The sequence below is a fragment of the Ovis canadensis genome, chromosome 7 (assembly GCF_042477335.2).
Source record: "Ovis canadensis isolate MfBH-ARS-UI-01 breed Bighorn chromosome 7, ARS-UI_OviCan_v2, whole genome shotgun sequence".
NCBI classification, from domain to species: Eukaryota; Metazoa; Chordata; class Mammalia; order Artiodactyla; family Bovidae; genus Ovis; species Ovis canadensis.
In genome coordinates this window covers 76,672,755-76,698,636 of record NC_091251.1, presented here as the reverse complement: position 1 = coordinate 76,698,636, position 25,882 = coordinate 76,672,755, and the positions used below count along the sequence as shown (strand labels likewise).

Below are 25,882 nucleotides of genomic sequence, written 5' to 3'. Positions count from 1 at the left end.
GAACCACCCATATTAGTAAAACTTTCTCACTCATGCCCTGATACGTATATTATACTAGAAAGAAGAAAGGAATTGTAATTACTTCTAAAAGTAATAGGACAAAATATTTTCTCTCACTATAATTTCTGTTATTAATAATATTCTAGATTTTAAATTGCTGACAGTGATGCTTCTGAACATTATTTATTAATGCTCTAAGTCATTTTAAATTTTCAGTAAAAGCTCAGTTTTAACAAGAGTGACTATTAAGTTGTAATTTCAAATACTGCCTTTACTAATTCCAAAGAACTTCTTTATATATATATCCATATATATATAATATACATATATAAAAAAATTTAAGTTTCTTGTTTTCATCTTATAACCGAGGGGTAATGACACATCAGTTCTGCCGGTCTTTTATTGTGTATACATAGTTGCATTATTGAGATTGTTTTAACATGAGAATTTAAGAATATTTTTAATCTTTGTGTCTATTATGTGAATTAGACAAGATAATCTATAGATTAACTGAACTGGGCACAGTAATAAACTTCAATATGCTAAAAGCAAATTTATAAGAAAGAACTATGCCAGGAATCTCGCTGTGTTTTAGAAGAGCTGCCTTATCTTCTTGTGGCCAACATCTGCTGGGTCATAGGAAAAGCAAGAGAGTTCCAGAAAAACATCTATTTCTGCTTTATCGACTATGCCAAAGCCTTTGACTGTGTGGATCACAATAAACTGTGGAAAATTCTGAAAGAGATGGGAATCCCAGATCACCTGACCTGCCTCTTGAGAAACCTATATGCAGGTCAGGAAGCAACAGTTAGAACTGGACATGGAACAACAGACTGGTTCCAAATAGGAAAAGAAGTATGTCAAGGCTGTATATTGTCACCCTGCTTATTTAACTTCTATGCAGAGTACATCATGAGAAACGCTGGGCTGGAAGAAGCACAAGGTGGAATCAAGATTGCCAGGAGAAATATCAATAACCTCAAATGTGCAGATGACACCACCCTTATGGCAGAAAGTGAAGAAGAACTAAAGAGCCTCTTGATGAAAGTGAAAGAGGAGAGTGAAAAAGTTGGCTTAAAGCTCAACATTCAGAAAACGAAGATCATGGCATCTGGTCCCATCACTTCATGGGAAATAGATGGGGAAACAGTGGAAACAGTGTCAGACGTTATTTTTCTGGGCCCCAAAATCACTGCAGATGGTGACTGCAGCCATGAAATTAAAAGACACTTGTTCTTTAGAAGGAAACTTATGACTAACATAGACAGCATATTCAAAAGCAGAGACATTACTTTGCCAACAAAGGTCCGTCTAGTCAAGGCTATGGTTTTTCCAGTGTTCATGTATGGATGTAAGAGAGTTGGACTATAAGGAAAGCTGAGTGCCGAAGAATTGATAGTTTTGAACTGTGGTGTTGGAGAAGACTCTTGAGAGGCCCTTGGACTGCAAGGAGATCCAGCCAGTCCATCCTAAAGGAGATCAGTCCTGGGTGTTCATTGGAAGGACTGATGTTGAAGCTGAAACTCCAATACTTTGGCCACCGGATGCAAAGAGCTGACTCATTTGAAAAGACCCTGATCCTGGGAAAGATTGAGGGCAGGAGGAGAAGGGGAAGACAGAGGAGGAGATGATTGGATGGCATCAGCAACTCAATGGACATGGGTTTTGGTGGACTCTGGGAGTTGGTGATGGACAGGGAGGCCTGATGTGCTGCGGTTCATGGAGTCACAAAGAGTCGGACATGACTGAGCAACTGAACTGAACTGAACTTCTTATGGCACATAACTGTCTGATACAGAGTGTGGGCACCAGTGTGAATCCATACATTTAAAATGATTGAGAATTATATAAATAAGATGAACATACAAACAGAAACTCTAATATGTTCTTTTTATGCCCCATGGATCATCCCACTATGGTTCTAGGCTTGGCCCTCAAGACTGTTCACCAAAACTGCTTGATGCTCGTGGCAACTAAGTGTGATCTGCATAAAATATCACATTGATTCCTTGCCTTTACCCTTGAACCTCACATCTTTTAGGACAGACATTCCAAGACTAGCCCAGCTTTAGGAAATATCTGACTTCCATACTCACTCTCATCACATCAGACCAGAATAGTGGTGACTGCAAGGCAACTGTGTACGGGCCTTCTTAACATGATGAGGTGCATGATGTCCCTTGATGGAATTTCATAAAGCAGATACAGTTGACACAAATGAAGATGGGCATATTGTCAGCACGAGCTAAACAGAGGGCTAACCTCCTCAATGGATGAAACGAAACTGAAGTCTAGGCTTACTGCTGTCATTTTATCAATGATTTTCCAGATAAATAAAAGAGGTTTTTATTTAGAAATTGGAGCCTATAAGTGAGTCAGAGCAACACCACATTTTTTATTCTTTTCCTTGAAACACTTATTTTCTAACACTCCACACACATGCAAGTTGTAGGTGTTTGATATTGGCTGAAGATAATTACCCTAGTAAATCCAGCTTTTCTTAGCATTTGGTTTTGTAATCCTTCCCTTTAACCTGGGAATGAAAACAGAGTCTTAGCAATCATAGATAAAATTTCTTTTCTCCTCCCAATACAGGTATGAATGTGATTCTACCACAATACTGTAACACTAGAAATGGTACATTTGATAAATTTTTTCCACATCAAATTAAAGATGTTCATAGCTCCCATCCTGTCAGACTGCAATGCATAAACTGTCATTGTTGGGGGGACTTGTGGGTCCAGGCAAAGCCAGGATGTGTATTTGGGAAGGGCCTGTTGATATGCTCATTGCCCACACCTGCATGGTTCCATAAAACAGGATCTGCTGGATCCTCAGGCAAGCCTTGGAGCCCTGGGCTCCAGGTTCAGCCATCCTATGGAGACTGAGTGGGGCTCAAGCTCCTAATTTTCTCAGAACTACAACCATCCCTTCAGTTTCCCAGCACCCAATAGAAATGAAATTCAGTAAATTATTCTGCCACAACAATGGTGGGGAGAACATACTGAGGTACCAGGTAAGGGCCCTCTGCCCTTCTCTTCCCACCAAAGGGGTCCCTGGGCCTTCTGATGCTGGTGGTGCCCCCTCCGCCAGGTCATGCTGCTACTGCCACCAAAGCTTTAGTGTCACCGTGTGCCAGTCAAGAATCTCCCACTTCCCTGATGCCGCAGATGCTTGCTTCCACCTTCACTGGCAGCTTCCTCACAACCAGTTCTTGAAGAGGATACCTGAAGACAAATCTGAGTGACAAATGCTTTGCTGTCTTTATTGTTCTCAGCTCCTCTGGCTGCTTAAGTATTGCTACTGGAACAAACTCATGAGGTTGACCCATCCTCCTCTTAGAAAGAGTTCTTTCCCAGGAGCCTCCAGGACTCCTAATACACACAATTTAGGCCCTACTGGACCAGCCCTCAGGGGACCCGGCTTGTGTGTATTTGTTTGCATTCCTGGGAGAGATACGGATCCATGCACGTTTAATAGCCAGAATTAGTTACTATATTGTTCTTATGTTGGCTGATACAGTCTTAGCATTTTCAGATACCTTAGTCTTATCTCAGACATGTTGGTTTTGTTAAAATCTGACAAAGAAATGGTACAATGGCAAAAAAAAAAAAAAAATTTAAAACTCTCATTTTAATTACTCCCAGATCCTTTTTTTGTACAGCTGGCTGGCTGGCTGGCTGACTGATTCAACGTAAATGTTCAGAAGGGTGGGACCATTTATAACCATAGAAACAAATACAGGACTTTTACCCTAAGCTATGCTGGATGGATAAACACACACTGGGACTAAACAGCTGACATCGTCCCCCAGTCTTTGTAACTGTGTTTCTGGAGAGTCCCCTAGACAGAGCTCCAACATCCTCATCCAGCTAGCAGACTGGCTCCTTTGTTAGGCCATCACATTATTCAGAATTTTTTGAACATTTTATAGACCATATTAAATAGATGGGCTAATGTCAAAATCAATTATTTTTATAACTCAGTCTTGAGAAGTGAAACATTATTTATTATAGTAACTATGAAACAGATGTGGTAATATATGTCCTAATTCAATAAAAAAAAATCCACTAAAACAGCCATCTCATGATTTTCCCAAGAACACAAGGTTACATTTGATGGGTCTGGTTCCAAACAGAAATTCACACAAAGTGTGTCAGAGTACATTTAGAAAATATGAAAGATTTAAATCCAAAAGAGAAATGGGAAAATAAAACATCATATTGGGGGAAGAATCTCCCAATCTAAGCAGATGTTGAGAAAACACAAGAAGGCTTGGGCTACACCTTATGGGGCAGTGTGAGAACCAGCAACTTATCCAGTGAGGTGACTGGGCATACCTCAGCATCACAGAGATGGGCAGGAACCCAGGGTTGGCAGAAAAACAACTCCTGCTAAGGGAGATTGTCAGCAAGGCTTTTGACATAGGGATGAAGTAATGGGTTGGGTATGAATGCAAGTCATTTCTTTTCAACATCTGTCAGTTTGCAGCCTTCTCGTCTCTTAAATTGTCTTCACTTTGCCATTAGTTTCAGCAAGGTGATCTTCAGGGGCTGAGACTTGACATTTGCATTAAAAAAAAATCATCATAATCTCTTTGAGACTTGTTTCCACCTGAGTGGAAGAAAGAGAATAGAGGTATGTTCCAAATGGAATATGGCGATATTTTAAGTAAGGACTACCAAACACAATGCTTACAGAAAAGTAGACAAATAACTAAGTTTCTAAAGTCAGTTTTTTTTTTTCTTTGCTATGACAACTGCAACCTCCTTGTTTAATTACAGATGATTTTACATCTGTAGGATGATTACATCATCCTAATTTACAAAATATATTTCTGAAAAGTTATATATGTTTTAGATATACACAATATACTATACGTATCTAAGTAAGTAAGTAAGTGAAGCCGCTCAGTCATGTCCGACTCTTTGCGACCCTGTGGACTGTAGCCTACCAGGCTTCTCCATCCATGGGATTCTTTAGGCAAGAATACTGGAGTGGGTTACCATTTCCTTTTCCAGGGGATCTTCCCGACCCAGGGATCGAACCCGGGTCTCCCACATTGGAGGCAGACGCTTTAACCTCTAAGCCACCAGGGAAGATATATATATATATGTACCTAAAACATATATATATTTGTATACATTTATATATAGTATATATGTATAAGGAAGAATCTATAAAATATTACAAATTCACAATTATACTTGGCCACTTATCTTCAACGGTGTACCTGCAACATTTCATATCTCTGATCTTTGACCAACTTGAATTAAATAACTTCTAATTGGAGATGAATAGTTTCTGGTTTGGATTACTTAATATTTATTTCCTTTGTTTTAATATTAACAAGTGTATCAGAACTATGTTTCTTATTACTAGTAGCAACATTTTTATAGAACTGTAATGGAAACATTATAAAATATATATATCCAATATTTAATAATACAGACTGTTTTGGGGATAAATAAAGTGATGATGCCAAAATTAAATTGTTGTCTGGCAGGCAGCTATAAAAATAATGACTTGAAATACTGAGTCATTAGCTGATGCACTAAAGTCTAAATCTGGTGTGTAAAAGCCACTTGTGGAGTCAACATATAATTTTTTAAAGTGCTCATATTTTGAAATTAACATTGCCATATTTGGGGAATGGCTGCAAGTTTAGGAAACCCACTTCTTGTACTTTTAACTTTAGAAATCACTGTTCTTACGTGAGAAACAATGTGACTCACTAGGCTACAAAAAGAAATTCAAAAAGGCAAAATGGTTGTCTGAGGAGGCCTTGTAAATAGCTAAGAAGAGAAGAGAAGTGAAAGGCAAAGGAGAAAAGGAAAGATATACCCATCTTAGTGCAGAATTCCAAAGTATAGCAAGAAGACATAAGAAAGCCTTCTTAACTGATTAATGCAAAGAAATAGAGGAAAATGATAGAATGGGAAAGACTAAAGATCACTTTAAGAAAATTAGAGGTACCAAGGGAACATTTTGCACAAAATGGGCACAATAAAGGACAGAAATGGTATGGACATAACGGAAGCAGAAGATATTAATAAGAGGTGACAAGAACACACAGAAGAATTATTTCAATAAAGATCTTAATGACCCAGTTAACCACGATAGTGTGATCACTCACTTAGGGCCAGACACCTTGGAATGTGAAGTCAAGTGGGCTTAGAAAGCATCACTACAAACAAAGCTGATGAAGGTGATAGAATTCTAGTTGAGCTATTTCAAATCCTAAAAGATGATGGTGTGAAAGTGCTGCACTCAATATGCCAGCAAATTTGGAAAACTCAGCAGTAGCCACAGGACTGGAAAAGGACAATTTTCATTCCAGTCCCAAAGAAAGGCAATGCCAAAGAATGCTCAAACTATGGCACAATTGTACTCATCTCACACGCTAGTAAAGTAATACTCAAAGTTCTCCAGGTGAGGCTTCAACAGTACGTGAACTAGAAACTTCCAGATGTTTGAGCTAGACTTATAAAAGGCAGAGGAACCAGAGATCAAATTGCCAACATCCATTGGATCATAGACAAAGCAAGAGAGTTCCAGAAAGGCATCTACTTCTGCTTCATTGACTATACCAAAGTATTTGACTGTGTGGATTACAACAAACTGTGGAAATTTCTCAAAGTGATGGGAATACCAGACCACCTTACCTGCCTCCTGAGAAACCTGTTTGCAGGTCAAGAAGCAACAGTTAAAACCAGACATGGAACAACGGTCTGCTTTCAAATTGGGAAAGGATTACGACAAGACTGTATATTGTCACTCTGCTTATTTAACTTATATGCAGAGTGGTGGTGGTGGTTTAGTTGCTAAGTCCTGTACGACTTTTGAGATCCTGTAGACTGTAGCCTGTCAGGATCCTTTATCCATGGGATTCTCCAGGCAAGAATACTGGAGTGGGTTGCCATTTGCTTCTCCAGGGGGTCTTCCTGACCCAGGAATCAAACCCAGGTCTCCTGCATTGCAGGCAGATGATATGCATATGCAGAGTACATCATGCAAAATGCCAGGCTGGATGAAGCAATAGCTGGAATCAAGATTGCTGAGAGAAATATCAGTGACCACAGATATGCAGATGACACCACCCTTATGGCAGATAGTGAAGAGCAACTAAAGAGTCTCTATAAAAGTGAAAGAGGAGAGTGAAAAAACTGGCTTAAAACTCAATATTCAAAAACTAAGATCATGACATCTTGTACCATCACTTCATGGCAAATAAATGGGGAAACAGTGGAAACAGTGAGAGACTTTTATTTTTGTAGGCTCCAAAATACTGCAGATGGTGACTGCAGCCTTGAAATTAAGACGCTTGAGCTCCTTGGAAGAAAAGCTATGATGAACCTAGACAGCATATTAAAAAGCAGAGACATTACTTTACCAACAAAGGTCTGTCTAGTCAAAGCTATGGTTTTTCCAGTACTCATGTATAGATGTGAGAGTTGGACCATAAAAAAGCTGAGCACCAAAGAATTGATGCTTTTGAACCTTGGTTTTGGAGAAGAGTCTGGAGAGTTCCTTGGACTGCAAGGAGATCAAACCAGTCAATCCTAAAGGCAATCAGTCCTGAATATTCATGGGAAAGACTGATGCTGAAGTTGAAGCTCCAATACTTTGGCCACCTGATGTGAAGGGCCATCTCATTAGAAAAGACCCTCATGCTGAGAAAGATTGAAGGCAGGAGGAGAAGGGGATGACAGAGGATAAGATGGTTGGATGGCATCACCGACTCAATGGACATGAGTTTGAGCAGGCTCCAGGAGATGGTGAAGGACGGAGAAGCCTGGATGCTGTATCCACTGGGTCACAAAGAGCTGGACATAACTGAGCAGCTGAACAACAAAAACAACAAAGGCTGCATAGCTAGAAAAAATCCATTTTGTAAAGAAAGTCTGCTATATAAACAGTAATGTTAAGGCATCTAACCTTTAATGATGCCTATGATTTCTATTATAGTTTAGCAATATGATATTCTTTAATTAAATCCCTAATTAGAAGATGAAGTTGCTATATGTGCTATACACTTCACTAATTTCTACTTCCCCATCCTTTTTAAGTTCAACAAATATTCATTGAGCTCATTTTCTGTAGGCGTTGTGTAAAAAGGTGTTTAGACAACACCACCCTGGCCTTTCCTTAGGGGGCTTCCCTGGATTATCAAAGATTTTGAATGCCACACATATACTCAATGGAAAAATCATATTGAATCAATTTAGTCTTAGTTGATTCAGAAGATACTTCCAGATCTTTCAGTCACTAAAGTCATGTTGTGAGCAGCATTTATCATGGTATAATCAAAGCCTTGACATTCTAGTTAATAGTTTTCAATTTGGTAGTCTGCAGCTAAAAGTGTATTGCTTGTTGCACACAGCACTTTATAGCTGAGAATATCAGAGGACAATGAAAACTTGAAAACAATGACTTTCATGAGCTGTTTAGAGGAAAAGAAGGCTAAACGTCTTCTCGTATAAACAGGAAACAATGTCATTTATAATTCGTTCAATAGATTTTATTGAATGCTTATGATACAAAGCTAGGTATCCTCTTTGTTAAGTGACCCTTTGTTTCCACAGAAGCCAATATAGTTGTCTGTCTTATACCAGGGTATTCTCCTTCTGTTAGAGAAACTGCTCCAAGAATAACAAGTTACCATTGACTGAGCACCTGTGTGGTCCAGGCATTATTCTAGCATCTTATGAAATTACCTCTGATTCTTACAATAGAATTGCAAAGTAGGTTTTATTTTATTTATTATTATTAAATTTTTATTGGAGTATAATTGCTTTACAATGTTGTGTTAGTTTCTGCTGTACAACAAAGTGAATCAGCTATATAAGTACACATACATTCTCTTCTCTTGAACCTCCCTTCCCCACCTCTTCCACCCCTCTAGGTCATCACCGAGCTGAGCTCCTTGTGCTATACAGCAGCTTCCCACTAGCTCTCTGTTTTATACATGGCAATGGTTCTATGTCAATGGTATTCTCCCAATTCGTCCTACCCTCCCCTTCTCCCCACTGCGTCTGCATTTCCATTCTCTATGTCTGCTTGTATTCTTGTTCTGCAAATAGGTTCATTTGTACTACTTTTCTAGATCCCATATATATGTATTAACATATGATATTTGTTTTATTCTTCCTCTTTACAGAAATAAATTCAAAAAGTAATGCCAAGCTTCCTTCAAGTCTCTCCAGTATTTAGTGACAGAGTCAGAATTTGAACCCAGGCTGGTTTGATTCCAAAATCTTATTTCCAGTTTTTAAAAATGAGTATATTGCCTCATTTAGATTCAGTTCTACTTTTAAGAAGTGCCTCTTTTTCTTTCAGTTCAGTTCAGTCGCTCAGTCATGTCCGACTCTTTGCGACCCCATAAATCGCAGCACACCAGGCCTCCCTGTCCATCACCAACTCCCGGAGTTCACTCAGACTCACGTCCATCGAGTCAGTGATGCCATGCAGCCATCTCATTCTCTGTCGTCCCCTTCTCCTCCTGCCCCCAATCCCTCCCAGCATCAGAGTCTTTTCCAGTGAGTCAACTCTTTGCATGAGGTGGCCAAAGTACTGGAGTTTCACCTTCAGCATCATTCCTTCCAAAGAACACCCAGGGCTGATCTCCTTTAGAATGGACTGGTTGGATCTCCTTGCAGTCCGAGGGACTCTCTTTTTCTTACAAGGCTGTATTTCAGAGAAGTAACATCAAATGAGTAGGGCACACAGGCTGAGGGTTTCCCTCAAAAGACCTCATGGATATGGGAAATGACTCTACTCAAGAAAGGAAATCTGAAAGGATATTAGAAGGGAAATGAGATGATATAACTGGTAGACAGTGAATTCCTTCCTCTTGGTAACATAAATGTGCCAGAGGAGAGTTAACCAGGAGAATAACTGCTTCTCCATCTTATAGCTCTCCAAAGTCAAAATTTGAAAAGATGGCAACCTAATGGGCCAAAGGTGAGACTAGGACTGACATAAGGATGTGGTTAAACTGAGGAAAAGCTGAAGAGAAACTCTCAAGTTCTAACAATAGATAGATGCTTTTGTTGATTCACTTCACACTGTGAAGTGTGGCTCAGAGGGTAAAGTGTCTGCCTGCAATGCAGGAGACCTGGGTTCGATCCCTGGTTCAGGAAGATCCCCTGGAGAAGCAAATGGCAACCCACTCCAGTATTCTTGCCTGGAGAATCCCATGGACGGAAGAGCCTGATAGGCTACAGTCCACGGGGTTGCAAAGAGTTGGACGTGACTAAGCAACTTTACTTTTGTTGATTCATACTATATTTTTTCTTCAGGGGTGTGGGAATTTTTTTTTTTTAATTATCCTGTTTAAATGCTACAGCATACAGGAAAGAATTAATACAGCATTTGGGGTTAATTGAACTTTTAGTGTGACTTTATGGAAAGGATGCTTGCCTCAGTCCCAGGAACCCTAGGAAAGAGTCAGAAGGACAAGCCACCTAGCAGTCTCCCGTGAGCCATACTCATTACACATTACTCAGAAGTATTTACTACTGATTACTAATTTAGTACACATCGTTGATAAATGTTTACTAAATATGAATTGACTATACAGTATTGCATATTTTCTAATTACTAGTTTATTACTAATTAGATTTACATCTGAGATGTCACCTGAGGCTGAATGCTTCTTGGAGATTTTGGTAAACTTGGCTTAAAAATGGGCTTCCCTGGTGGCTCAGCCGGTAAAGAATCTGCCTTCAATGTAGGCGTAAAATACTGATTTCAAGGCTTATGAGAATCCAGAGCAACACGACCTTGAATACTGGCCTTGAATTCTCAATTATCTATAAATAATTGGGAATTTATTTTTTTCAAGATCCTCTCTGTTTCCACATCTGAGTCTGTGCTGTGTATAATCTTGTGCAGAGAATTAAAGCTTGCACAATTTTTTTAGACTTGACTAAACTCAGAGAAAACTATCTTCAGAAATATCTTTTTGGTAACTAAATATGTAACAAGTGAATCTACAACCATATATATCTAAAGTTACAACAATGAACCAGGGGATAAAAATTATTGGGTTCATAAGATACATGTGTGAAGTAATGATAAATGTGAAGAGAATTTTAGCATAGCCGTGGCATGGAAGAAAGAGGAATTTTGAATCTTGAGTCAGTCTTAGCTTGATAGTTTGTATGACAGTGTGTATAACTGGCAATACAGACCCATCTATAGAAATGTAAGGAAATTCACGAAAGAGCTTGGGGGAGGGGAGTATATCTCAGAGATAATTATATATCAAGGAAGCAGAAAAAGCCTACAGTTAGAAAATATCTTTGTCAATCTGTTCCCTCAAGAAACTTGAGAAGGCAAAAAAGGAAATAAAAAGGGAAATATCTCAGGTAGGATATAATTCATAACTATATTGTAGGGGATCACACATAATTCAATACATGCTTCAGATCCTTTGGATATTATTTTATGGTATAGAAGATGAGGACCCAAAAAAGCAAGTACTTTTTCAAAGATTATATTTGAAGGCAGGAAGGACAGCAACCTCTGAAAATAACCAGAATGAATCAATTTCAGGATTCTGAGCAAAGCAAGGTTAAAAGTCAGTACATCAGTGAGGCAATAGTTCACTTCATATATTTGTCATTATTTCCTCGTTTGTTCTTTCACTGTTTTAATTGAAGTTCAGAATTCCTGAACTATTTACTGAAGACACTTGCTTATCCAGTTACATAGGAAATAAGCAACAGTGTAGATGGTTTGAAATCCTAAATGGGAAGAGAGGCTGGGAATTTTCTAACTTTGAGGGTTAACTTCATTCACTGTATATTCAGTTCAGTTCAGTTCAGTCTCTCAGTCATGTCTGACTCTTTGCGACCCCATGAACCACAGCATGCTAGACCTCCCTGTCCATCACCAACTCCCGGAGTCTACCCAAACCCATGTCCATTGAGTCGGTGATGCCATCCAACCATCCACTGTATATTAAAAAAATTAAATACACTAAAGTTAACATATCTCAAGTGATAATACATTTATACATATATCCTTCAAGCTGAAAAACTTCATATATTGTAGTGCAGATATATTGGAAATAAATAAATTCTAGCTTTGGCTTCCAATTTGCTTTCATTTTTGAAAGATAAAATTTTCTCTGGAGATTGAATTATATATTAGTAGCTTTTGACCTTCAGCTCTTTAAATACATCATTCCATTGTTCTCTACATGCGTAAGTTTGGCTGAGGAGTCATTTTTAATTCTTACTTTAATGAGTAAGGTATCTCTGTTAGAGAGGTACTTTTGAGATTTTGTTTTCAGCAGTTTTTCATGTGCCTAAGTGCAATTTTCTTTGCATTTATCTGCCTGGATAAATGCATAGGTTGATTATGACTATTATATCTTCAAATAATGCTTCTGCCTTGTTCTTTTTCTTCTCTACTTCTGATATTCAAACTACATATACATCAGGTTGTTTTACTGTATTCTATATATCTCTTACACTCAGTTTCATCATTTTCTTTTCTTTTTCTCTTTGATTTTCAGTTTGAGTGTTGTCTTGTTGACACTTTCCTGCTGCGTCTTGAGTGGTCTTAAGTTCATCCACTAAATTTTTAATTTCAGATACGGGCCTACTTCAGTGATATTACAGGCTTGGTTCCAGACCACCACAATAAAGTGAGTATCACAGTAAAACAAGTGACATAAATTTTTTAGTTCCCGAGTACATGAAAAGTATATTTATACCGTACAGTAGTCTGTTAAGTGTGCAACAGCATTATGTCTAAAATTTTGTAGATGCCTTCAGTAAAAAACAATGCTATAAAAAAATTGTGCCAGTACACAGTACAGGGTTGCCACAAACCTTCCAATTATCTGATTGTATAGGTTTCAATTTCCTACTAAAATTATTAATATTAATCCTTTCAACCATTGTGTCAATCTTCTCCTATATTTTACTTAACATATTTATTATAATTCTTTTTTTGTTTTGTCTTCTGATTCCAACATTTAAATTATCTGTAAATCTGTTCCTGTTGACTGTTTTTGGTGTTGATCTTTGTTCTCGTGGTTCTTCACATGTCCTATTTTTTTTTATTTTATTTTATGCCAGACTTTGTATATAACTAATTGTAGAGATTGAAATTTATATTTTTTCTCCTCAGAAAGGGTTTTCCCTTTCTAGAGCCAACCAGAAAGTGAGATTTTTAGCTTTAATTAAACTCTATCTACCTCTGGTTTCAAATATCTCAAGGGAGAAACCTTCCCAACTTTTGACTGAAAGCTTAGCAAGGCTCCGTATCGTTTTCCCATCCCTAAAGACTGAGTCAGTGTACTCTCTGGCAGTTTTGAGCTGTGTTCTCCAACCTTCTGGTCCATGATCTGGCAATATTTTAAGTTCCTTGAGGAGAAGACCAGCCTTGTATTGATGAAATCTTCCTTCTTCTTGTACTACTTTGTCTTCCAAATATTGCTGGATAAAGAGGGACTTTAGTGTGACTTTTAGAAGCGTTTTAGCTTTCTATGCAGATTTGGATTCAGCAAATGAACTCCGGGAGAAAGTGGTCACCATATTTTAGAGCCTGAAATTTCTGCTTTGCTACAATTGTCCTATAAGATCACCAAAACCTTGTTGGTTTCTCTTCTCCCCTGCCCAATCATCAGTTCTTACCCCAAATTTGCAAATATCCGTAGCTAAGAAATTGACTAGCAATATTTTTTTTTGCTTTGGAAGGGCTTGCTACTCTCTGGTTTAGTTCATCCATTCTAAAAATGTATATACATATATAGGTAAAAATTATATATAATAAAAGTTACATTAAAAGATATATAAAATTATATATGTAAGACATATACACAGAATTGATTTTCATTGTTTGAGGTAGTTGTGTTCTATAAAATCACCGCTAATATTGAATTAGCAAATACTGAATTGCTGTCCCTAGGGGAAATAGATGATTTGGTTATTTAATACAATTTATTGGTTCATTAGCATTGAACTTACGGCCAACTTAAACCTGAATGAAATTTATCTCATACATGTATTTTCTCCATAATGCACACACAGCCTTTGTGCACTGAGGAACACTGGATAGCACGTCAATACTACACTTGGAGCCCATTTTAAAATAGCAAAATCACCAACGAAACCCACAAAAATACAAAAAATAGACTAGAACACTAAACAGACTATGAAAAGGATGCTTGTTTATAGCATGAGCTGAAACAAGAAGCAGAGTGTTGCCTTATTTAACCTCAGGTGGGAACATGCATTTTGCATGACTCAAATGTTTTGCCACTGTGTGCATGAGTTTGTCACAAATGACCACAGAAGTACTGTGAGCTTTGATTTTAGCATTAAAAATAAGTTTAGTGGCTAGGAGAAATCTCTAGGAAATTCACAAATAATAAGGAACAAGTTATATTTATATAAAAGTAATCTATATATTTAATAATAAGTATAATCTTTAAAATTATACTTATATATAAATGCATATTTTTATATGTTACATATGTTTTAGAATAAGTTGCATGTGTATGTATATATATATAGTTTTTTTTCAAATTATCTGCCTTTTTTAGCTGTTACAGTGGGAGGGGTGTTCTGTTGCTTTCTGTTCCATCCTACTTAGAAACAAAAGCCCAAAATCCCTGTTTTAGCTTTTTAAAAATTTCATACTAGTATTATTTTCTGCTAAAAACGTTGGTTGCTAAAGCTCTTCAGAGTTAACTGTGAGATTTAGATTTGGCGACATCTGGATAAGAATTTTTGAAACCTTGATTTATTTCTTCTGATTATGAACATCACCTCACCTATCCAGTTCCATGCTGGCTCAGTAAAGTTTTGTCTTTTCATTGGTCTACTTTTAGGAAAGCTGGTGATAACTCTTGGTATATAACTCTTGGATAATATCAGTATGAACCTTTCTGTAGTTTGTAAGAACATTCCATGGGGCTATTGTGGGTTTCTTTTAAAATGCTGCTCTCTAAAATAGATTTTGAGTCATTTCAGAATGGGAGCACCCCTCCCGTGTGGGAGCAGAGCAAATGTCCTCACATCTGGTTTTCAGAGAAAAGAGCAGAGAACAAACTCCTGGGCAGATAGGGAACATATAGAAGAAAGAACAATCTGGGAGGATGGAGGAGTATGGAAGGACTTGAGGCAGGCAAGAATCAAGGAATGGAGAAGAGCCTGTTCAAAGCTTTCTTAATTACTCTACATCTCCACTCCTGAGTCAGAACCCCTGCAGTAGGAATGGAAAGCACCCATTCCAGTATTCTTGCCTGGAACATTCCATGGACAGAGGAGGCTGGTGGGCTACTGCCAGTGGGGTCGCAAAAAGCTGGACACAACAGAGTGGCTGAACATGCACTCCACTCCACCTCCTTCCCACACCACTGAGTCTGTATGGGTTTTCAGAGATTCATGGAAATGGGCGTGAAGCTTAGAGAAAGCAAAGACTCTATTGTAAGAATTGCCATTAAGTAAATGAGAGAACTTCTCACTGGGAGAAGGCATAGAAGTAGCCCTTGAAAACAGAGCTGAAAGAGAGTCCCCAGGCAGAGGGGATCCCAGTGAAGAGTCAGTTACAGAGCCGCTGCCAGGAACCTTGCAGGCCCAAAGACAAGGAGAGTTTTTATTCCGTCCCTGGTGACATTGTGAGTGGTCTTGGGAGAAAGTCCTCTCAGAGTTGAAGGCCTACTAAATTTAATCAACACATAACGGCTAAGTCCTAATGCTTTCTGAGCCAGTTTCCTATTGATAAATCCCCTTTATGCGGTATGTATCTGAAAGTATGAAGAGTTGGAGTGTCCAGTAGGCCCTGTTTTTCCTTTTTCCTCTTCAGGTTTGCTGAGTAGGAACTCATGCAAGTAAAGAGTTAACCATTTTTCCTTCCCTCACTTTATCACTTTATGTAGACAAAGTGACCTATGAATGCTTTGGCCAGGTATCTCTCTTCTACCTTGGAAAAGGCATCTATTGCCCTGCTGGAACTTTTCCCAAATTTCCCTTTCAAGTGTCCTTATAAGGCAGAGCAGACAGGAGAAGAGAATCATTTCAAGATGATGAAATGGCTACGAGCCCACAGCTAGAGGGAAAACGGTTTTCCCTTAATCAGATGAAAAAACAGTAACATTCTATCATAATATATTTAATCTGTTTACAAACACTGTAAATAAATATATATACAGTACGTCCCCTACATACAAATGAGTTCATTCCGTGAGTGTGTTTGTAAGTCCAACAAAGTTAGCCTAGGTACCCAACCAACACAATTGACTATATAGTACTGTAATAGTTTATAATACTTTCCACACAAATTATACAGAAAAAAAGAAAGCATTTTAAATCTTGCAGTACAGTACCTTGAAAAGTACAATAGTACCAATTATATCACTGCTGCTTTTATGCTTGCTTCCAGACATTCTGGCCTTGAAATAAAGATATTGCACTATTAGATTCTATATAGTACTGTGCAGTAAAATACACAAAAGCACAACCACTTGTAGAGGATGCATGCCTGTGACAATGTATGCCAGACATGGGAATTAACCTAAATGAATGGACATGCAAATACACGTCCTCATCTTTGAAAGTTTGCAACTTGAAGGTTCATATATAAAGGACTTATTGTTTAAATGTATGTGTGTATATGTGTATATTTATATATACATGATTTGCTAAGGGAGTAGCACACAGGGCCTCTGAGATATGCCTCATTCTCTGGAACTTGCAGGCAGACCATCCCACAAGAAAAAAATAAAAGTCTATAGATAGATCCCAAAAGGTGTTCATGTACTTTGAGTGAGTTGGTAGGATGAAGATTCTACAGTTTCACTTAAAAATGTTGCAGGAGTTCTGAAAACACATTGAACCCATCATATGATATCTCAGGAATTCAGTTCAGTTCAGTGCAATCACTTAGTTGTGTCCAACTCTCTGTGACCCCATGAATTGCAGCACGTCAGGCCTCCCTGTCCATCACCAACTCCCGGAGTTTATTCAAACTCATGTCCATTGAGTCGGTGATGCCATCCAGCCATCTCATCCTCTGTCGTCCCCTTCTCCTCCTGCCTGCAATCCCTCCTAGCATCAGAGTCTTTTCCAGTGAGTCAACTCTTCACGTGAGGTGGCCAAAGTATTGGAGTTTTGGCTTCAGCATCAGTCCTTCCGATGAACACCCAGGACTGATCTCCTTTAGAATGGACTGGTTGGATCTCCTTGCAACCCAAGGGACTCTCAGGAGTCTTCTCCAACACCACAGTTCAAAACCATCAATTCTTTGGTGCTCAGCTTTCTTCACAGTCCAACTCTCACATCCATACATGACCACTGGGAAAACCATAGCCTTGACTAGACGGACCTTTGTTGGCAAAGTATGTCTCTGCTTTTGAATAAGCTATCTAGGTTGGTCATAACTTTCCTTCCAAGGAGTAAGCATCTTAATTTCATGGCTGCAGTCATCATCTGCAGTGATTTTGGAGCCCCCAAAATTAAGTCTGACACTGTTTCCATTGTTTCTCCATCTATTTCCCATGAAGTGATGGGACCAGATGCCATGATCTTTGTTTTCTGAATGTTGAGCTTTAGGCCAACTTTTTCACTCTCCTCTTTCAGTTTCATCAAGAGGCTTTTTAGTTCCTCTTCACTTTCTGCCATAAGGGTGGTATCATCTGCATATCTGAGGTTATTGTTATTTCTCCCAGCAGTGGTTTTAGAGAAGGCAGAGGAACCAGAGATCAAATTGCTAACATCCGCTGGATCATGGAAAAAGCAAGAGAGTTCCAACAATACATCTACTTCTGCTTTATTGACTATGCCAAAGCCTTTGACTGTGTGGATCACAATAAACTGTGGAAAATTCTGAAAGAGATGGGAATACCAGACCACCTGACCTGCCTCTTGAGAAACCTATATGCAGGTCAGGAAGCAACATTTAGAACTGGACATAGCAAAGAGAGATAAGAAAGCCTTCCTTAGCGATCAGTGCAAAGAAATAGAGGAAAACAACAGAATGGGAAAGACTAGAGATCTCTTCAAGAAAATTAGAGATACCAAGGGAACATTTCATGCAAAGATGGGCTCGATAAAGGACAGAAATGGTATGGACCTAACAGAAGCAGAAGATATTAAGACGAGGTGGCAAGAACACACAGTACTGTACAAAAAAGATCTTCATGACCAAGATAATCACTATGGTGTGATCACTTATCTAGAGCCAGACATCCTGGAATGTGAAGTCATGTGGGCCTTAGAAAGCATCATGATGAATAGAGCTAGTGGAGGTGATGGAATTCCAGTTGAGCTGTTTCAAATCCTGAAAGATGATGCTGTGAAGTGCTGCACTCAATATGCCAGCAAATTTGGAAAACTCAGCCGTAGCCACAGGACTGGAAAAGGTCAGTTTTCATTCCAATCCCAAAGAAAGGCAATGCCAAAGAATGCTCAAACTACCACACAATTACACTCATCTCACAGGCTTGTAAAGTAATGCTCAAAATTCTCAGGAATTAGGGGTCAAAAAATGTTTATTATGCCAAAAGAAATAAATATAGATGTCCACACAAAACTTGTACGTGAATGTTCATAGCAACATTACTCAAAATAGCCAAAGAGTGGAAGTAACCTAATGCCCATCAGCTGATGAATGCATAAACAGATGTGATATATCCATATAATGGAGTATTGTTGTTGTTTTGTTGCTCAGTCATGTCTGACTCTTTGTGATGGTATGGACTGCAGCCTGCCAGGCTCCTCTATCCATGGGATTTCCCAGGCAAGAATACTGGAGTGGGTTGCCATTTCCTTCTCCAAGGGATCTTCCTGACCCAGGGATCAAATTCAGGTCTCCTGCATTGGCAGGCGGGTTTTTTGTTTTTGTTTTTATTTTTACCACGAAGCCATAAAAAGAAATAGACTGGGAAGCCCCATTCAGCCATAAAAAGGAATGGACTGGTGATTCATGCTGTACACCATGGATGAACTTTGAAAATGTTATGCTAAGTGAAATAAGCTAGCCACAAAAGGCCATCTACTGTATTATTCCATTTAAATGAAATATCCAGAATAGACATGCCTACAGGTTCAGAAAATAGGTTAGTAGTTGCCGTGGATGGAGGAGCCTGGTGGGCTGCAGTTCATGGGGTCACTAAGAGTCGGACACGACTGAGTGACTTCACTTTCACTTTTCACTTTCATTCAGTGGAGAAGGGCATGGCAACCCACTCCAGCGTTCTTGCCTGGAGAATCCCAGGGACAGGGGAGCCTGGTGGGCTGCTGTCTATGGGGTCACACAGAGTTGGACACGATGAAGCACCTTAGCAGCAGCAGCAGCAGCAGCAGGGTAGGATGGGGGAGACTGCTGATGAGGACAAGGCTTCTTTTGGGGATGATGAAGATGTTTCAAAACCAAATGAGGTAATGGTTGTACAACTCTGTGAATATACTAAAAATCATTGCATTGTATAATTTTACTTGGTAAATTCTATAGTATATGCCAGAAAAACTATAGCAAAAAACAAAGAAATATCCCACATGCCCAAGAAAGAATGATGGCAAATCATGGAATTTGGGACTCCTGAATTTAGGGAAGACCCTGGAGGTCATCTGCTTTGACTTACACACATCTGAATGCTGCTAAAGAAAATCATAGGCTTGAATGAACTGATGCTATAAGTTTCATCCTTATTTTGGGCCCTTAAATTGACTATCATTATTTTACCTTTCTTTCACATTACCACAATTATGCTAACCCTTTGTGACAGTCTCCATAAAATACTCACACAGCCTTCATCCCCCCACTCTGAGCCATTCATCTCTTATATCACAGAAGGATATGTTGTCACTGGGCATTTTGCTCTTACAACCAGTCCTTACTCACTCCATATGCCTGTGCCTTTCCTCTTATCTCTGAGAGAACCCCTTCTGTTCAAGATCAAAGGCCATTCTCTTTCTTGGCCTCCCACCTCCTCCTGGTCTCCTGCCACTTGCCATCTCCTTACTTCCCCCACAACCTCATGCTCTAGACATTTAAACCATTTGGTTCCCTGGTAAGCTATGGGTTCCTCCCCCATGCCCTTTGCATAAACAACCACCTCCTCTTTACCCCGAATGTCCTCCTTATGGACCGTTGCTTATTGAACAGCATGATCCACAAAAACAAAACAAAACAGACCAAAACTCCCACTTACCCCTCAGATTCGCTCAAGCATCATTTTCTTCATAAAATCTCTGGTTCCTTTTTTAGGGCTTCTCTGGTGGCTCAGACAGTAAAGAATCTGACTGTAATGCGGGAGACCCAGGTTCGATCCCTGGGTTGGGGAAGATCCCCTGGAGAAGGAAATGTCAACCCACTTCAGTATTTTTGCCTGGAGAATTCCATGGACAGAGGAGATTGGTGGTCTGTAGTCCCTGGGGCCTCAAAGAACTGGACATGACTGAGCAACTAACACTAACAACTAACCACCTCTACCATTGCATCGATTTTTCCCTTTTAAAGCTTGGCACATGTTCCTTTGATTGCATGTTATTATACCACATTGGGGCTTCCCCCATAGCTCAGTCGTTAAAGAATCCACCTGCAGTGTGGGAGACCCAGGTTCAATTCCTGGGTTGGGAAGATCTCCTGGAGAAGGAAATGGCCAGCCACTCCAGTATTTTTACCTGGAAAACCCCATGGACAGAGGAGCCTGGCGGGCTACAGTCCATGGGGTCGCAAGAGTCGGACACGACTTAGCAACTAAACCACCACCACCATACCATACCACATTGTCACTATTGGTTTGTTTACTTGGTGGACTCTTTAAACTGTGAGCTTTTTGGAGGAGGAAGTTTTTTCCCTTCTCTCTATGTCTCTCAGCATCTACAGGACGTTTGCACAAAAGATGTTTGATGAAACAGTCAAGGAAATTTTTATTACATAACCCTAATTGATGGATATTTAGTCCTAACCTGAAAGTTTTCTGTTATGGGGCCCTCATTCCTTTGTGAGACAGCCCCTTCATGCTTGGAACATTGCAATAATTAAGAAAGTTTTCCTCATATTGAGCCCAAATATTCTCTTTAATGTTCTCTCATTAATTCTGGCTCTTCCTTGTAGAACATAGATCAAGCTGCTGCTCTTCAATATGATAGGTCTATTAAATGTTGCCAATCACTTTCAAATAGACTTCTCTGGGCACACACAGGGTAAAGGCATTTTGTCTTCTTCAGGCCAAATATCCTCACTTTCTTAAGGGATTCTTCAATCAATTTCCCACACATCTGCTATGGTCCTGCTTTACTTCAGCAGGATGCTTTCTGGTAGGTCAATTTCCTGATTGAAATACCTCTCAGAACTCCTTGTGTCCCTGGAAGTGATCTGAAGAGAGGGAAGAGAGCAGGACGACTAGACATTCACTCAGTCAGGGCTTTGTTCCTGTCCATGCAGATGAACCCTGTCACATCTTTGCAGTGAACTAAAACTTTCAGGCTTTTGCAGATGACCTGTGGCATGATCCATCTCCCCATCCAGTGCCACCTGGAGTGTTTATATGGTCAAGTGAGAAAGGTGAAGATATAATTACAACTCTGGATTCCTGAGTTAGAGTGTGTGTGCTGTGCTCAGTCATATCTGACTGTGACCCCATGGACTGTAGCTCACCAGGCTTCTCTGTCCATGGGATTCTCGAGGCAAGAATACGGGAGTGGATTGCTATGCCCTCCTCCAGGGGATCTTCTGGACCCAGGAAGATCTCTCCTGTATTGCCAGGCACATTCTTTGCCACTGGCACCACCTAAGAAGCCCCTCCTGAGTTCAGTGTCTGACTTTGTGACCCCATGGACTGCAGCATGCCAGACCTCCCTGTCCATCACCAACTCCTGGAGTTTACTCAAACTCATATCCTTTGAGTAGGTGATGCCATCCAACATCTCATCCTCTCTCATCCCCATCTCCTTCTGCCCTCAATCTTTCCCAGCATCAGGGTCTTTTGAAATGAGTCAGCTCTTCGCATCAGGTGGCCAAAGTATTGGAGCTTCAGCTTCAGCATTGGTCCTTCCAATGAACACTCAGGACTGATCTCCTTTAGGATGGACTGGCTGGATTTCCTTGCAGTTCAAGGGACTCTCAAGAGTCTTCTCCAACACTACAATTCAAAAGCATCAATTCTTCGATGCTCAGCTTTTTTTATAGTCCAACTCTCGCATCCATACATGAACACTGGAAAAACCATAGCCTTGACTAGACGGACCTTTGTTGGCAAAGTAATATCTCTGCTTTCTCATATGCTGTCTAGGTTGGTCATAACTTTCCTTCCAAGGAGTAAGCATCTTTTAATTTCATGGCTGCAGTCACTATCTGCAGTGATTTTGGAGACCCCCAAAATAAAGTTTGACACTGTTTCCCCATCTATTTGTCATGAAGTCATGGGACCGGATGCCATGATCTTGGTTTTCTGAATGTTGAGCTTTAAGCCAACTTTTTCACTCTCCTCTTTCACTTTTATCAAGAGGCTCTTTAGTTTTTCTTCACTTTCTGCCATAAAGGTGGTGTCCTCTGCATATCTGAGGTTATTGACATTTCTCCCAGCAAACTTGATTCAAGTTTGTGCTTCCTCCAGCATGCATTTCTCATGATGTACTCTGCATAGAAGTTAAATAAGCAGGGTGACAATATACAGCCTCGACTTACTCCTTTTCCTATTTGGAACCAGTCTGTTGTTCCATGTCCAGTTCTAACTGTTTCTTCCTCACCTGCATATAGGTTTCTCGAAAGGCAGGTCAGGTGGTCTGGTATTCCCATCTCTTTCAGAATTTTCCACAGTTTATTGTGATCCACAAAGTCAAAGGCTTTGGCATAGTCAATAAAGCAAAAATAGACATTTTTCTGGAACTTTCTTGCTTTTTTGATGATCCAGTAGATGTTGGCAATTTGATCTCTGGTTCCTGTGCCTTTTCTAAAATGAGCTTAAACATCTGGAAGTTCACAGTTCATGTATTGCCTGGCTTGGAGAATTTTGAGCATTACTTTACTAGCATGTGAGATGAGTACAATTGTGCCATAGTTTGAGCATTCTTTGGCATTGCCTTTCCTAGGGACTGGAATGAAAACTGACCTTTTCCAGTCCTGTGGCCACTGCTGAGTTTTCCAAACTTGCTGGCATATTGAGTGCAGCACTTTCACAGCATCATCTTTTAGGAGTTGAAATAACTCACTGGAATTCCATCACTTTGTTTGTAGTGATGCTTCCTAAGGCCCACTTGACTTACATTCCAGGATGTCTGGCTCTAGGTGAGTGATCACACCATCGTGATTATCTGGGTTGTGAAGATCTTTTTTGTACAGTTCTTCTGTGTGTTCTTGCCACCTCTTCTTAATATCTTCTGCTTCTGTTAGGTCCATACCATTTCTGTCCTTTATTGAGCCCACCTCCTGAGTTAGAGGTTGTTCAAAAACAAAACAAAACAAAAAAACAGTTCCTGGGAAAAGACAGGTATGGAGAAGTTTGCTGATGTTTTTGCAACCACTTAATCCATTTTCTAAAGTGTCATTCTTCAGTGCATTTCTCTGTGAGTGAGAATGATTCCCGAGTGACTCCCACTGTATCCCTGCTCCTGGGACTGTGCCCAGCATATAATGGGCACTTGGTAAGCATTTGTGTGTGAGTGGATGAAATCATGGACTGTTTCATGTATAGATCACAGGAATACTGTAGCCTGGCAATGTATTACTCACAGTAGGGGAAAAGAGAATCCATTTATAAGATGTGGTGTGCTAGGTGTGTGTGAATTCTAAAGCAGAGGTGTTTGGCTACAGCAATGACTTTCTTTTCGTTTTTTTAAAAAATTGAAATGTAGTTGATTTATACAGCTTTCCTGGTGACTTATTTTACAGTGTTCTGTTAGTTTCTGGTATATAGTAAAGTGATTAAGTTATATATATATATAAACATTTTTTTCCTCTATGGTTTTTTATAGGGTATTGAATATAGTTCCCTGTGCTATACAGTAGGATCTTATTGTTTATCTATTGTATATATGGTGGTGTGTATCCACTAATTCCAAATGTCTAATTTATCCCTCATCACTTTCTCCTTTGGTAACCATATGCTTGTTTTCTATGTCTGTGAGTCTATTTCTGTTTTATAAATAAATTTGTATCATTTTTTTAAATTGTGCATATAAGTGACATCATGATATTTTTCTTTCTCTTTCTCTGTCTGACTCACTTCAGTTCAGTTCAGTAGCTCAGTTCAGTTCAGTTCAGTTCAGTCGCTCAGTCATGTCCGATTCTTTGCGACCCCATGAATCGCAACATGCCAGGCCTCCCTGTCCATCACCAACTCCCAGAGTTCACTCAGACTCACATCCATCGAGTCAGTGATGCCATCCAGCCATCTCATCCTCTGTCGTCCCCTTCTCCTCCTGCCCCCAGTCCCTCCCAGCATCAGAGTCTTTTCCAATGAGTCAACTCTTCGCATGAGGTGGCCAAAGTACTGGAGTTTCAGCTTTAGCATCATTCCTTCCAAAGAAATCCCAGGGCTGATCTCCTTCAGAATGGACTGGTTGGATCTCCCTGCCGTCCAAGGGACTCTCAAGAGTCTTCTCCAGCACCACAGTTCAAAAGCATCAATTCTTCGGCGCTCAGACTTCTTCACAGTCCAACTCTCACATGCATACATGACCACTGGAAAAACCATAGCCTTGACTAGATGGACCTTAGTTGGCAAAGTAATGGCTTTGCTTTTGAATATACCATCTAGTTTGGTCATAACTTTACTTCCAAGGAGTAAGCGTCTTTTAATTTCATGGCTGCTATCACCATCTGCAGTGATTTTGGAGCCCCCAAAATTAAAGTCTGACACTGTTTCCACTGTTTCCCCATCTATTTCCCATGAAGTAATGGGACTGGATGCCATGATCTTCGTTTTCTGAATGTTGAGCTTTAAGCCAACTTTTTCACTCTCCACTTTCACTTTCATCAAGAGCTCAGTCACGTCCAACTCTTTGTGACCCCATAGACTGCTGCAAATCAGGCTTCCCTGTCTTTCTCTTGGTCCATCCATATTGCTGCAAATGGCATTATTTCATTCTTTTTAATGGCTGAGTAATATTCTATTGTGTGTGTGTGTGTGTGTGTGTGTGTGTGTGTGTGTGTATACTTACAACTTCTTTATTCAGTCGTCTGTCTATTTACATTTAGGATGCTTTCATATCTTGGTTATTGTAAATAGTGCTGCTATGAACATTGGAGAACATTTATTTTTTCAAACAATAGTCTTCTTTGGATATACGCCCAGGAATTGGATTGCTGGATCATATGGCAACTCTATTTTTAGTTTGTTAAGGAACCTTCATACTGTTCTCCATAGTGGCTGCACCAATTTACATTCTCACCAATAATGTAGGAGGGTTCCCTTTCCTCGACACCCTCTCCAGCAGTTGTTATTTGTAGACTATTTAATGATGGGCATTCTGAGTGATGAGATGATACCTCATTGTAGTTTTGAGTTGCATTTCTCAAATAATTAGTGATGTTGAGTATCTTCTCATGTACCTACTGGCCATCTTTGGAGAAATGACTATTTAGGTCTTTTGCCCATATTTTGATTGTTTATTTTTTGATTATTAAGTTGTATGAGCTGTTTGTATATGTTGGAAAATAAGCCCTTGTCAGTTGCATTGTTTACCAATATTTTCTGCTAGTCTGTAGGTTACCTTTTCATTTTGTTTGTGGTTTCCTTTGCCATGCAACAACTTACAAGTTTGATTGAGTCCCATTTGTTCATTTTTGCTTTATTTCTATTTCATTGAGAGACAGATCTAAGAAAACATTGGTACAATATATGTCAGAGAATGTTCTGCTTATTTTCTGTTCTAGGAGTTTTGTGGTGTCCTGTCTTATTTATTTTTGTGAGTTA

General features: G+C 39.5%; 1 protein-coding gene across 1 annotated transcript in view; it reads left to right on the top strand.

Annotated features, from left to right (window-relative positions):
* LOC138443734 (uncharacterized) overlaps positions 1–25,882 on the top strand; it is a 434,643-nt gene that overhangs the window by 113,064 nt on the left and 295,697 nt on the right. Inside the window, exons 4-5 of the mRNA XM_069596664.1 lie at positions 12,605–12,658; positions 17,690–18,382. Of these exons, the coding sequence (XP_069452765.1) occupies positions 18,335–18,382 (48 nt within the window). The 5' untranslated portion in view covers positions 12,605–12,658; positions 17,690–18,334. The remainder of the gene's footprint in view (positions 1–12,604; positions 12,659–17,689; positions 18,383–25,882) is intronic.